This window comes from Procambarus clarkii, chromosome 61, assembly GCF_040958095.1.
Source record: "Procambarus clarkii isolate CNS0578487 chromosome 61, FALCON_Pclarkii_2.0, whole genome shotgun sequence".
Taxonomy (NCBI): domain Eukaryota; kingdom Metazoa; phylum Arthropoda; class Malacostraca; order Decapoda; family Cambaridae; genus Procambarus; species Procambarus clarkii.
The window spans coordinates 24,545,222-24,560,920 of record NC_091210.1 but is presented as its reverse complement, the minus strand read 5'-3'; the positions used below and the strand labels follow the sequence as shown (position 1 = coordinate 24,560,920).

The window sequence follows — 15,699 nt, the reverse complement described above, 5'->3', positions numbered from 1 at the left end:
AATTTTATTCCGAACACTATAAAAAAAACGGTGTGAAACAAGTATAAACTTGAAAAACATGAGCAAAGTAAAAACTTTTGACGCTCACGGGTACAAACAATGAGAACTGTAGCACGAAAACTAAAGTAAGTATACACGAAACAAGAGAAACTTTTTTTGTGGGTGTTGCGGGTGTGAGTTGGAGTGTCAAGAGCGGGTTCCGGTTGTGTGTTTTCCGTCATCTCTACAGCTGTGAATTCCAAGGAATTGTATTTGATATGCATATGTCTGTGTAGGGAATTTTATTCCGAACACTATAAAAAAAAACGGTGTGAAACAAGTATAAACTTGAAAAACATGAGCAAAGTAAAAACTTTTGACGCTCACGGGTACAAACACGCGTAAGATTTTATTCCCCGCAAATTTATTTGACGCTGTGTTGGCCAACTCTACCCATGTTCTTATAGAACTTTCTATTGCGAACACATTGCTATAAAAATGAAATACGTAGCTCCAGAAATAATGTCAGGACAGTGAAATAAGTATAAACATTCAAAGCGCTGCATCACACCAGTGTCGTCCCTGCTGAAATCACAGCTAACGCTTCGCCCAGTTCCCACACTCGTGCGGGTCACCCGATACCATAATTAGACATTGATAGGCATATGTCTGGGTGGGGAATTTTATTGTGAGTTCAGTGATATAAAAATGAGCGCTGTAGGATGAATCTGAGGCTGGCAACAAACGAAAGAGTATGAACATTTACTTCCTGTTTGGGTGTCACGGCGAGTCATCTTCGTGTTTATTTACTTTGTGGTGGGATACCAAATGCTTCGGTGACATTTTATGCATATGATCTTGTAGAGAATTTTATTGCCAACGCATTGATACCAAAATGAAAAGCGTAGCTCGAGAATTGAGGTTAGGAGCGTGAAAAGATTATAAACTTTTTTGTGTTTACGCTTGAGCGCCCAGAACGCCGCGCGCACAACCCACTTGTTTTTCCAGCTAGTGCCACGCGCACTAAAGTGTGCAGTACACACCATAATGCACCAGTACACACAATAAGGTACCAGTACACACTATAAGGCACCAGTACACGCCATAAGGCACCAGTACACACCATAAGGCACCAGAACACACCATAAAGCACCAGTACACACAATAAAGCCCCAGTACACACCATAAGGAACCAGTACACACCATAAGGCACCAGTATACACAATAAGGTACAAGAACACACCATAAGGCACCAGTACACACCATAAGGTACCAGTACATACCATAAGGCACCAGTACACACCATAAGGCACCAGTACACACCATAAGACACCAGTACAAACCATAAGGCACCAGTACATACCATAAGGCACTAGAACACACCATAAGGCACCAGTACACACCATAAAGCACCAGTACACACCATAAGGCCCAAGTACACACCATAAGGAACCAGTACACACTATAACCCAGCAAACACAAATCATCTACACAACGTTCGCCTATCTCTTGCCATAGGTGTGGGAATGATTTGCATTGAGAATGGTGCAGGAGAGCCTTTGAGAAACTTTTACTCAAAAAATCCAAACACAAAGGTTTAATTATAAATTGTTTTTCTACAATTATTTTCTTCCAAATGTAAAACAAATAGTTTTTACATGTTTAAATATAAAATTTATGGTGTTTTTTTGTAAAATTCATTAATAAATTGTGAATGATATATATTGGCTGAGTGAAACCTTTATAATCCATTTAGTTATAATTTGAACAGAAAAAAGTATTTTTCCAAATTTTCTAAAAATTGCTCTTTTTAACACAATTTGACTCCTTATACATTCCACTAAACACTATATCATGTTTAAATATATAATTTATGTATTATTCTCTAAAATAATTTATATAAATTATATAAGTTGCTGGAAAGTGGTGTTAAGGATTTTGAAAACATTTTGTTGTGTTAATATGTTCTTATTAACTATGTCTCAAGTTCACAGTTTATCAAACAAGAATATTAACATTCGTCAACTCTTAAAATCTTATATGTTATCTTGCTGGTGCAAAAAAGGGTGAATCTTTAGGAACAGCTATAGTATCTATATATCACAAATGGTGTTTTCCCTAACTCAAACAATGTAGGGTTTATTATTCTACACATATTTCTAATGACTCTTAGATGTTTACATTCTCTGAAGTATAATTGTGAAGGCTGTGTCCATCACTCTCAACACAGATTCTTAAACTCGTCTCTGCAGGTTCAACTATATAATTAGTTTCCATTTTGAATTTCCATGGACATTTGTATCCAAAATGAAACCAATGTGGTTTCCTTCAGCGCCTTCAGCCAGCACATTTGCTCATTCATTTCCACAGATTCCAACAAGGTAGGGGATTTACAGAAATTTGTATATTCATATTGTTATATATTAAAAATATGAATGCAGTTCAATATGATAAGACAAATACATGAGTTTATGATAAATTCGTTTTCTGTGATATACCATTGATATGCTCTTTTTTTCTTTAAACGGCAGACTAAACTAAAGTGCTCACATCAACAGATTTGATGTATAAATGGTCAACGCTCAACAGAGTTAGTATAAATGTATTAGTATAAATCTTACTTGTCTCATTGTTAATTCACATTCAATGTCAACTTGTGGTTTTGATGTGGCACGTTTGGCCAAGACACCCCACCCCATTATGCACCCCATACCCATCTTGTGGGCGGTTGTGGAAAGGGTTACAGAGGCACATAATGGGCTCAGGGACTGAACCCCACAATTCATTTAGCTAAGCAAGTTACAATCTTGATGAGCTAGTTACAAAATTCAATATAAGTCATCACATCAACAATGGGTTCGAGATCGACCTCAAGTACAGGTTCTAAATTAAGCAACTGACATATGTGGAGAGCTAGTATCAAAATTTATATGTTTGTCCTGCACACCGTCCCCCATCCAGTGGGCAGCGGTGGATAGGTTACAATCACTTAGTTGTTATCTACAGTTAGCAAACTGGGGATATTTGGCTAAAATTTCTGGTAGCAGATCATTTTGAATGAAATATTGACACATCGCTGGAACATTGGTTATAGAATTGTCTCTAAATTCATGTATCTTTTCGCACTCCATCACATAGTGACGGAGGGTGTGCGAATAATTTTGTTGACACAGTTTACATTTGGTCAGGTCTACATCAGCAGATAATGAGAATTCCCAGAGATACTTGTAACCGAGTCTAAGCCGAGCAGTAGTAACATCTAGAAGTCTGCTGATTTTATTGGATGATCCATAGATGTGTGGCTCCTCTTGTATGATATGTATGATAGATGGAATTACTAGTTCCAGTTTCTAGGCAGGCGATGAGTACTCACAATAACCTTAATTAAGCGTCAAAACAAAAATGTGTATACTCTTTTTACTCTCCTGACCTTAGTTCTCGAGCTATGTATTTCATTTTGGTACCAACGTGTTCGCAATAACATTCTCTAGAAGAAAATCAGCAAAAACGGTCACCAAAAGTTATATGAATACCAGCACCCAATAAATACCTACGTAGATGACTCGCCGTGTGTGTGTTTGATGGTGGTCAAACGATGTTTGATGTGTTTGATCAGGTGATGTCCTGATCCGCATAATTAATAATAAGTATAATAATAATATAATATAAGTATAATAATAGTATAATAAGAGCAAAGCGTTCCTATTACGAGAATAGATTCAAAGAAGCAAAAGGCAACATAAAAAGCACATGGAGAGCCATCTCTACCATCCTAGGAGCTAAACAACATTCACATAATAAGATAAAAATCTCCAAGGATGGTTATACACCTGCAACAGATCTTGAAACAGCAACTGAATTTAATAGCTTCTTTTCATCGTTTGGTGCTCACCTTGCCCGAAAAATCCCAGAGACTCAGACATATGTTACCACATATCTTTCACGCAGCTATCCAAACTCTCTTCTCCTCTCTCCGGTCAGCCCTACAGATGTTGTGTCCATCATTCACTCGCTAAAAACCAAAGCTGGGAACATTAGTGAAATACCATCGATGGTACACAGGCGTGCCACCCATGCCCTTGCACCATCCATAGCACTGCTGTTCAACAAATCCCTAGAGTGTCATACCTTCCCTGATATCCTTAAAAAAGCAAGAGTAACGCCAGTTCATAAAGGAGGTAACACGGCAGACATAAATAATTACAGACCCATATCGAATCTACCTATATTATCAAAATTATTTTTTTTTTTTTTACAAACAGCTCTACTCCAATCTTGTAAAATTCAATATACTAAGTCCCTGTCAGTTTGGCTTCCGCTCCCAAAAGAGTACCAATGATGCTATTGTTAGTCTGCTTGACTTAATCTTCTCAGCCCTTGACAAAAGTGAGTTTCCAATTGAACTCTTCATCGGCCTGAGAAAGGCCTTTGATACTGTTAACCATAACTACCTCTTACTTAAATTCCACCATTATGGAATCCGTGGCCTTGCCCTAAACTATATCCGATCCTATCTTAGTAACAGACACCAATATGAAGCCATCAATGATATAACCTCTCCCACTCTACCACTTAATTACCGTAAAGGTGCCACAGAGCAGCATCCTAGGACCCTCCTGTTTCTTATATACATCAATGATCTCCCTAATGTCTCTAACATACTTAAACCTATATTGTTGGCTGATGATACTACTCATCTACTCTGACCCCAACCCACTCCTGTTAAATAATGTTGTAAACAATTAATTAAAAAAAGTCTACTTGTGGATGTCAACCAACAAACCTCACACAAAACATAGAAAAGACCTACTATATCTTATTTGGAAACAAATCAACAAATGCAATTCAGCTTCAGATAGATAATGTAAACATTAGCAATAAAAATGATGGAAAGTTTCTTAGCCTATACTTAGACAAGAGACTCAACTTCCGCACCCATATACAACACATAACTAAAAAGGTTTCTAAAACAGTTGGTATACTGTTTAAGATCAGATATTATGTACCCTACTCTGCTCTCCTCTCACTCTATTATGCACTTATCTATCCCTATCATTCTTATGGCGTTTGTGCTTGGGGTTCAACCTCTGCAAACTACCTCAAGCCCATCATCATCCAGTAAAAATCTGCTATCAGGACAATAAATAACTCTACCTTCAGACAACACACAGCTCCCTTGTTCAAATCCTTAAACATGCTAAACAAATTCACTCCATACATTCTCCTGTGTAAATTACGTTTATAAAGCCCTTTTTCTAACTGCAAACCCTGTTCTGAAACTCTTCCTGGACAGATGTAATAGAACACATGGCCACGTCCCCACCAGACATAAATATCTCTTTGATATCCCCAGAGTCAAACTTAATCTATGTAAACACTCTATGTAAATAAAGGGACCTAGTCTATGGAACTCACTCCCTTATAATGATTTGAAAAGCTGTCCAACTTCTGCCATATTCAAAAATAAAACCAAAAAGTACCTGTAGTACTTTTTAAGTACGAGGGAGTAATGCGCAAAGCGTCCCTCACCTGTGACGTCACAGCGTCACCTGACGCCATATCAACACATCGGCCATTTTGTCGTCAGTTCAGTCATGGCGAGGACTAACCCTTCATGCAAACTGCACCTACTATCAAGAAGAAGAAGATTTTGTGTTCCACCGATAGTATTATCGTAAGTAAGCACTTATATTTTATATTTTATTAAATTAATTGATTCTATTTTTCTGTAATAAAGGTCCAAAGGGTTGTTAAGGAACAAGGGTGTAGCGATACCGACGCTCAGTGCGCTCAACTCACACCAAAGTATCACCTGTGTAGCTTCTGTAATTAGTGTTAATTAGTTATGCTATAAGATAATGAAGCGAGTATAAGATTAACTCGCTACAAGGGTACTGTGTTGGGAGGTGAGGGCTGTTACTGGTGTCTGTGGGGATGTGAGGACTTGTACCAACCACTATCACCACCAGTACCTTGTCTTGCATCCTGCTTAGTATTCCTATTGAGATATGAAGTATTATTGCATTCATATAATTATTCATTCATTGTCATTACTATTTTTATGGGCTATGTTCTGTTACCCTAATGCTTTTTACCCCTGGGCATGTCCATTTACTCTCCAGCCCTTCACAAGCCACTGCTGCACCCCCTCCATGCCCATACTTACTGTGCTTATTCTTACAGGACTGCACTGCATTATGTGGTGCTCACTGCCTGGACACCTTGATACATGCATTATAGGGTTCTGGTAGTTGTTCTACTCACCAAGCCCTTCCAAGGCCAGGCTTGACATGTGAGAGCTTGGTCCAACAGGCTGTTGCTTGGACAGGCCCCTCAGGCCCACATATCCACCACAGCCTTGTTTGTCCGGCACTTCAAAATCAAATGTTTATTTACGTAAGGTACATACATATTTTTAGGTAAGGTACTCTTTATTTGGGTAAATTTATCTTCGTAGTATTTAGCTTTGGCTCGTCTAATTATCTTGGATAGCAATAACGAGTAATTCTTTGAGAATTCTTTGGAGACAATTCCTAACCTATACTTCTCCCAACCTATACTTCTTCTCAAGGTCATCTTCACTTCTTGAAGATGTTCAGGTTTTCTCTTGAAGATGTCGACGGTTGTTCCAGCAATACTGTATTTCTTTTATTGCTGAAAACCTGTTTTCAGCCATAAAAAAATAATCCTGAATCCAGAAAAAAATCCCTTTTGTATCGTCTGGAAATTTTCAAATATTGCTGATCAAACCTGAGTCTAAATTATTTGTATATATTATGAATTACAGAGGTCCCAGGACAGGGTTTTTAGGCACTCCACTTACATTTTCCCACTCTGACTTAACCCCCATTTATACAAACTCAGTCTTATCTTTTAGCTAATAATTTATTGTACACACCATACTCAGCCTGTGTAGGGTAGTTTATTGTGCATGTGTAGTATATATATTTGTGTAGTATATTTGGTATATTTAATGCCTCTAACCTCTCCTCATAGTTCTTGTCCTTCAGTTCTGGGAGCCACTTAGTAGCATGTCTTTGCACCTTTTCCAGTTTGTTTATGTGCTTCTTAAGATATGGGCACCATACAACCGCTGCATATTCCAACTTTGGTCTAACAAAAGTCGTGAACAATTTCTTGAGTATTTCGCCATCCATGCATTTAAAAGCTCTGAATATTATCCTTTACCTGCAATTGGTTGTTGCTGTATTTATAGAATATGATTTGTTCTACTTTACATTTGTTTGTTCCTTTTTTTCAAAATTTCTTTCTGCCTCTCTCCTCACTGCCGTGTAGTTGTTTCTCTTTGTATTACTGGTATGTTTGGGGGTTTGGCCTCTTCGTATATTGATTCCATTTTTGTGTCTTTTGGTCTCTGTCCGTCTTGAAATTTCAGTTGAACAAATCCTGTTTCCTAGTTCTGCATCTTTGTTTTGGTATAAATGTTTTTGTTCCTTTATCATATATTTCACAAAATTGACATACTGTGCATTAATTCATCTCAATTACTTCCTTTCCTAACAGCAAGCCTTTCCAGTAAAATTCTTTGAATTCTTTTCTGACTTCTGGCCTAATGTTTGTTTTATCCTAGTGTGTATGATGCCTAGCGTGTGTCTGGTGCCTGTTGTGTTAAACCGAAGATAAATGCATAAGTATAGGTCAGTAATTTCTCCAGCTTTGAAAGGGGCTTTCATTATGCAGCAGTATTCCACTCTAGAGAGCACTAGCGTCTTGAAAACTATCATCATCGGTATAGCATCTCTAGTGTGAAAAGTTCTTGTTATCTATCCTGTCATTTTTCTTGCAGTTGTGACGGCTACTTTATTGTGTTCTTTAAATGTAAGGCCTTCTGACATCAGTACACCCAAATCCTTTACGTTGCTTTTCCGTTCAATGTTATGATTTGACTGAGTTTTGTAAGTGGTTTCCGTTTTTATATTTTTTATTTTTTCCGTAGCGCATGAGCTGAAACTTATGTTCGTTAATCACCATGTTATTTTCTGTAGCCCATAGAAAGACCTGATTTACATCTGATTGGAGGTTTGCCGTGTCCTCTATGTTGCCTACTCTCGTGAAGATTCTAGTGTCATCTGCAAAGGATGATCAAGTACTATAGGTTGTGTCCTTGTCTATGTCCGATATGAGGATGAGAAAAAGTATTGGAGCAAGCACAGTACGCTTGGGGACTGAGCTCTTTACGGTTGATGGTCCAGATTTTATTTTGTTGACTACTACACATTGGGTTCTATTAGTCAGGAAGTTGTATATCCATCTGCCTATTTTTCCGGTAATTCCTTTTGAACGCATTTTATGTGCAATAACACAATGGTCACATTTGTCAAAGGCTTTTTTTTGTCAAAGCGTTTTGTTTGTCTTCCATGGCATCTAGTGCCATGTCAGAGTGGTCCAGCAACTGTGATAGGCAAGAGCGCCCTGTTCTGAAACCATGTTGTCTGGGGTTATGGAGATGCTGTGATTCCATGTATTTTGTGATCTTACTTCTTAGCATTCTCTCAAAGATTTTTATGATGTGCGATGTTAGTGCTATCGGTCTGTAGTTTTTTGCCTCTGCCTTATTTCCTCCTTTATGGGGCGGTGCTATCTCTGCGGTTTTTAGTATGTCAGGGACAATGCCAGTATCTTGGCTTTGTCTCCAAAGAATGTGAAGGGCCTGCGATAACGTTTTTTACAGTTCTTGATGAATATAGAGTTCCAAGAGTCAGGGCCTGGTGCAGAGTGCATAGGCATACTGTCTATGGCTTCTTCAAAATCCAGTGGGGATAGGATCACATCTGATTTATGATTTGATGTTGGTATCATATCCATGAAAAATTCATTTGGGTTATCAATCAGATGGATGGAGAGCTACACTCGTGGTGTCCCATTTTCCCAGCACTCTTTGTCATATAATGCTTTGAAACTTTTGACGGATTTGGCCTCCACCACCTTCTCACCTAACATGTTCCAACCGTTTACCATTCTGTTTGCAAAAGTGAATTGTCTTACATTTCTTCGGCATCTTTGTTTAGTTCGTTTAAATCTATAACCTCTTGTTCTTGAAATTCCAGGTCTCGGGAAATCTTCCCTATCAAGTTTATCAATTCCTGTTACTGTTTTGTACGTAGTGATCATATCTCCTCTTTTCCTTCTGTCTTCTAGTTTGGAATATTTAATGCCTCTAATGTCTCCTCATAAATCCTGCCCTTCAGTTTTGGCATGAATGTTTGTGTGCCTTCATCGTATATTTTGCAAAATATGGAATACATCTCATTTACTTTACTTTAAGAATATGGTTCGATCAATTAAAAACCCTCTTGTTCAAATTGCAAAGAGACTGAAAGAGATGCAGCATGCTCAATGGATTATATATTAGTGATTATTATTAGGATTATATATTAGTGAATCATATTAGTGATTCAATTATTATGGTCATAAATTCACTTAAAAATGTAAATTTTAAGTTAAAAAATTTTAACCAAAAAACTTGATATTTTTCATATTTGGAACCATTCCATAATCCCAAGCATAAATGATTATATTTCTATCACTTGCTCTTAAGATTGTTTCATTTAATAGAGGTTGGGCATAATTGTTCTCTGCTGCTAATAGAACTGACTGACTTAGCTATAGGAAAATGTAAAATTAATTGGTTTATCCATTACAGTATTTTGCAGTTTATTTCATGATCCTGTGCTTAATACTTGCATAAATAGTAGATTACAAAATGCATTTTTATATCATTAGTATTGAATAATAATAATGCAAATAATTGACTTATAAATGATGTACAATTAATTGGTAGGTGATATTATATTATTAATATTTTTTCATTCTTGCAAAGCCTTAACAAAGCCATTAACATGTTAATATAAACTTGATCACCTTCCACTTATTTTCTCATGTGCTACCTACATGTACAAAACCTTATTCCTAAATGCATATTTTGTTCTGAAGCTTGTCCTTTATATGTTGTGTATCACCATCTCTGGAGAGTTTTATCTGATTGATGTATAAATTACTTTTAATTTTACAGAATATTATTGTTATACTGAATTTATTATTATATAAATAACTTAATTTTACAGAATCATCTATCAACGCACATCCACAAGTTGAGGAGGAGGATGTGACCTTCCAGATGTCTGAAGTACTGAAACAGGCACCAAACAGGCCTGGTGGATCTAGGTACAAGGTAAAATAATTTAATTTTTTTTTTTTTTTTTTTTTTTACTAATTGTCCGATATATATATATATATATATATATATATATATATATATATATATATATATATATATATATATATATATATATATATATATATATATATATATAATGTGTCGTACCTAGTAGCCAGAACGCACATCTCAGCCTACTATGCAAGGCCCGATTTGCCTAATAAGCCAAGTTTTCTTGAATTAATGTTTTTTCGACTACCTAACCTAACATTTTCAGCTACCTAACCTATCCTATAAAGATAGGTTAGGTTCGGTCATATATCTCTATTAATTTTAACTCCAATAAAAAAAGAATTGACCTCATACATAATGAAATGGATAGCTTTATCATTTCATAAGAAAAAAAATAGAGAAAATATATTAATTCATGAAAACTTGGCTTATTAGGCAAATCGGGCCTTGCATAGTAGGCTGAAAAGTGCGTTCTGGCGACTAGGTACGACATATATATATATATATATATATATATATATATATATATATATATATATATATATATATATATATATATATATATATATATATATATATATATATATATATATGTCGTACCTAGTAGCCAGAACGCACTTCTCAGCCTACTATGCAAGGCCCGATTTGCCTAATAAGCCAAGTTTTCATGAATTAATTGTTTTTCGACTACCTAACCTACCTAACCTAACCTAACCTAACTTTTTCGGCTACCTAACCAAACCTAACCTAAAAAGATAGGTTAGGTTAGGTTAGGTAGGGTTGGTTAGGTTCGGTCATATATCTACGTTAATTTTAACTCCAATAAAAAAAAATTGACCTCATACATAATGAAATGGGTTGATTTATCATTTCATAAGAAAAAAATTAGTGAAAATATATTAATTCAGGAAAACTTGGCTTATTAGGCAAATCGGGCCTTGAATAGTAGGCCAAAAAGTGAGTTCTGGCTACTAGGTACGACATATATATATATATATATATATATATATATATATATATATATATATATGTCGTACCTAATAGCCAGAACGCACTTCTCAGCCTACTATTCAAGGCCCGATTTGCCTAATAAGCCAAGTTTTCATGAATTAATGTTTTTTTGTCTACCTAACCTACCTAACCTAACCTAACCTAGCTTTTTTTGGCTACCTAACCTAACCTTACCTATAAATATAGGTTAGGTTAGGTTAGGTAGGGTTGGTTAGGTTCGGTCATATATCTACGTTAATTTTAACTCCAATAAAAAAAAATTGACCTCATACATAGAGAAAAGGGTTGCTTTATCATTTCATAAGAAAAAAATTATGGTAAATATATTAATTCAGGAAAACTTGGCTTATTAGGCAAATCGGGCCTTGAATAGTAGGCTGAGAAGTGAGTTCTGGCTACTAGGTACGACATATATATATATATATATATATATATATATATATATATATATATATATATATATATATATATATATATATATATATATATATATATATATATATATATATATATATATATATATATAATATCTCTATCACATCTATATCACTTTGTGCTTTAGCCCTGGTGGAGCTTGGTCCACCAGGCTGTTGTTTGGAGTGGCCCGCAGATCCACATACAGTCTGCATATGATATACAGTCTGTTGATCAATTAAACTACAGTAGTTAGTTTTTATCATCCGAATGCACCAATATGTGTTCATTCTTCCCAGATGAAGGAACTAGGTAATATTCATCATCTGAATGCACCATCTGATGCTTTAACACACTCATGATACACGAGAGGTTTAAAAAACTTTTAAAACTTTTAAAACTTTTTGACCTATGTATTTAAAAGCAATTCTAAAGTTAAAAAGTGTAGCATAGGCCCCTCGCAGAATGTTCTTAATATGATCCTCAGGTTATAGTTTTCTATCTAAAACCACCCCTAGATCTCTTTCTTGATCAGAATTCTTTATAGATCTCAGTGGCTCGATCATAGAAACTGCTCTAAATCCTTGTTGGCCTGGATTGTGGAGGTCATTGGTCTCTATAAAACTAGTAATCTGACTCCTGATCACTCTCAAATAATTTTATTATGTGGGATGTTAGTGCAACTGGTCTATAATTCTTTGCCAATGCTTGTGTTGTGTTGTGTTGTTTTGGTAGTGATGTGCAATGTGTTGTTTTGGTAGTGATTCGTCCAGTTCTGGTAGTAGTGCGGTTGTTGTGTAGTGTAGTACTTGTGTGCTTGTTAATGACTTGTATTCCAGTCTTGTGGGTATCTCCTTTCCCCTACGGGCCAACTGCTTTGTTCTTACCTAGCATTTTGCTTTGTTTGGGTATGAATGTTTGTGTGCCGTATATTTTGCAAAATTTGCCATATATCTCATTATTTACTCCTCTGCCTAGCAACAAGTCTGTCTAATTATACTCATTAACTGTTTTTCAAAGTTCCCCATAGTGTCCTTTATTGAAATCGAGTTCATGAACCGTTTCAATGTTCTTATTTTCTTCTAGATTATATCTTAAAGTATATTTAAATGTTATTGTTATTAAATGTTATTGTGACATTGCATTGCAATTGAGCTATGTTGTTTACCATACCGTTCATTTCGTGAGTATAAGTATAGATGCCACACTTGTGACAGGTAAAACCATGCCTTTTTTGAAAAACAGCACCGTCTGTTGCACGTAAGAGCAACCCACACTATATTATGTTGCGATATTATTTCAATATTTCCGATTGTATTGATAATTTGAATTTTCATAGATTTCAATTTATTTTCATTTCGATTTAATAATTTTGTGTGACATTGCATTGAAATTGAGCTGTGTTGTTTACCATACTGTTCATTTCATGAGTATAGTTTATTTTTTTATTTTTTTCATTTCATTTTTTTAGCTGTTCTTATTTTTCAGTGATGGGAATATCAGATCATTTGATGTTCCCAATTTTCTGATGGAAGCATCAGACCATTATAGAATGCATCGGATGAGGTAGTTTGGAATGGTGGGGAGGACGAGAGGGGGGTATGGTGGGGAAGACGAGGGGACAGAGGAGAGGGTAATGGTGGGGAGGACGAGGGGACTGGGGAGTTGGGGATGGTGGGGACAGGGGAATGCTGGGGAGGACAAAGGGACAGGTGAATGGGAGATGGTGGGGGAGGAAGAAGGACAGGGGAGGGGAAAATGGTAAGGAGGACGATGGGACAGGGAAGTGGGAATAGTGGGGATGATGTGGGGACAGGGAAGTGGGAAGGACGAGAGGACTGTGGAATGGGGAATAGCAAAGTGAATTATAATTATATATATTAATTAATTCTTATAAATTTCCAGAAGCCTGTATCAACACCCACACTAATGCAACTGAAAGAGATGTTGAGACAAGTATTGCTGATATGTTGAAGAACGCCCCAAACAAACTCGGTGGAAACAGATACAAGGTAAAGTTTGCCAATTTGCTGTAGTCTAATTCAATTTCTTTTTAGTAATCTTCGAGAACATTTATGCTATGAATAAGATAAAATAATGTAACTGATTTTGATTTATTTACTATTTATTATTTATTTACCGTTATTAGTATAATAGATCTCGTAATAATTTTGCAAAAATAATGGCATTTACTATTTTAAAAAGCTCGGGTGCAGGGGGGGGGGTTATGTAAAAGCCTGGTTTGTGCCTCGGAGAGGCTATGGGATCCAGTAAGATCGTCCTTCCTTTCCTCCCTAGAATCTGGATGTAGCAGGTGCTCAATTGTCAAAAGTGAAAAATTGGTTTTGTCTTCCGAATGCACCATTTGTGTAAATTTGCTAATAATCTTTTAAAAATAGTAAATGCCATTATTTTTGCAAAATTATTACGAGATCTATTATACTAATAACGGTTTGATAAAATACAGTAGACTGCCTACTGGATAATAGTTCCAGTCCACCTGTAGACAGGGATCTCACATCAGCTTGTATATTATACAAGGATAAGATTTGATTTACTTTTGTATTTATATGCATATATGCATTTATATGCATTATTCTCTAGAATAATAGATCTCGTAATAATTTGCAAAAATAGTGGCATTTACTATTTTAAAAAGCTCGGGTGCAGGGGGGGGGGGTTTGTGTAAAAGCCTGGTTTGTGCCTCGGAGAGGCTATGGGATCCAGTAAGATCGTCCTTCCTTTCCTCCCTAGAATCTGGATGTAGCAGGTGCTCAATTGTCAAAAGTGAAAAATTGGTTTTGTCTTCCGAATGCACCATTTGTGTAAATTTGCTAATAATCTTTTAAAAATAGTAAATGCCATTATTTTTGCAAAATTATTACGAGATCTATTATACTAATAACGGTTTGATAAAATACAGTAGACTGCCTACTGGATAATAGTTCCAGTCCACCTGTAGACAGGGATCTCACATCAGCTTGTATATTATACAAGGATAAGATTTGATTTACTTTTGTATTTATATGCATATATGCATTTATATGCATTATTCTCTAGAATAATAGATCTCGTAATAATTTTGCAAAAATAGTGGCATTTACTATTTTAAAAAGCTCGGGTGCAGGGGGGGGGGGTTTGTGTAAAAGCCTGGTTTGTGCCTCGGAGAGGCTATGGGATCCAGTAAGATCGTCCTTCCTTTCCTCCCTAGAATCTGGATGTAGCAGGTGCTCAATTGTCAAAAGTGAAAAATTGGTTTTGTCTTCCGAATGCACCATTTCTGTAAATTTGCTAATAATCTTTTAAAAATAGTAAATGCCATTATTTTTGCAAAATTATTACGAGATCTATTATACTAATAACGGTTTGATAAAATACAGTAGACTGCCTACTGGATAATAGTTCCAGTCCACCTGTAGACAGGGATCTCACATCAGCTTGTATATTATACAAGGATAAGATTTGATTTACTTTTGTATTTATATGCATATATGCATTTATATGCATTATTCTCTAGAATAATAGATCTCGTAATAATTTTGCAAAAATAGTGGCATTTACTATTTTAAAAAGCTCGGGTGCAGGGGGGGGGGGTTTGTGTAAAAGCCTGGTTTGTGCCTCGGAGAGGCTATGGGATCCAGTAAGATCGTCCTTCCTTTCCTCCCTAGAATCTGGATGTAGCAGGTGCTCAATTGTCAAAAGTGAAAAATTGGTTTTGTCTTCCGAATGCACCATTTGTGTAAATTTGCTAATAATCTTTTAAAAATAGTAAATGCCATTATTTTTGCAAAATTATTACGAGATCTATTATACTAATAACGGTTTGATAAAATACAGTAGACTGCCTACTGGATAATAGTTCCAGTCCACCTGTAGACAGGGATCTCACATCAGCTTGTATATTATACAAGGATAAGATTTGATTTACTTTTGTATTTATATGCATATATGCATTTATATGCATTATTCTCTAGAATAATAGATCTCGTAATAATTTTGCAAAAATAGTGGCATTTACTATTTTAAAAAGCTCGGGTGCAGGGGGGGGGGGGTTTGTGTAAAAGCCTGGTTTGTGCCTCGGAGAGGCTATGGGATCCAGTAAGATC

General features: G+C 36.0%; 1 protein-coding gene across 2 annotated transcripts in view; it reads left to right on the top strand.

The window, feature by feature from the left end:
• The first annotated feature begins 5,562 nt into the window (after positions 1-5,562).
• LOC138354042 (uncharacterized) overlaps positions 5,563-15,699 on the top strand; it is a 12,772-nt gene continuing 2,635 nt past the window's right edge. The window contains exons 1-3 of one of the 2 annotated variants that reach the window (XM_069307758.1): positions 5,563-5,653; positions 10,065-10,171; positions 13,499-13,605. In XM_069307758.1, the coding sequence (XP_069163859.1) occupies positions 13,561-13,605 (45 nt within the window). In that variant the 5' untranslated portion in view covers positions 5,563-5,653; positions 10,065-10,171; positions 13,499-13,560. Of the gene's footprint in view, positions 5,654-6,248; positions 6,381-10,064; positions 10,172-13,498; positions 13,606-15,699 lie in introns of those variants that run through there. The other variant, XM_069307757.1, reaches the window with a different exon arrangement.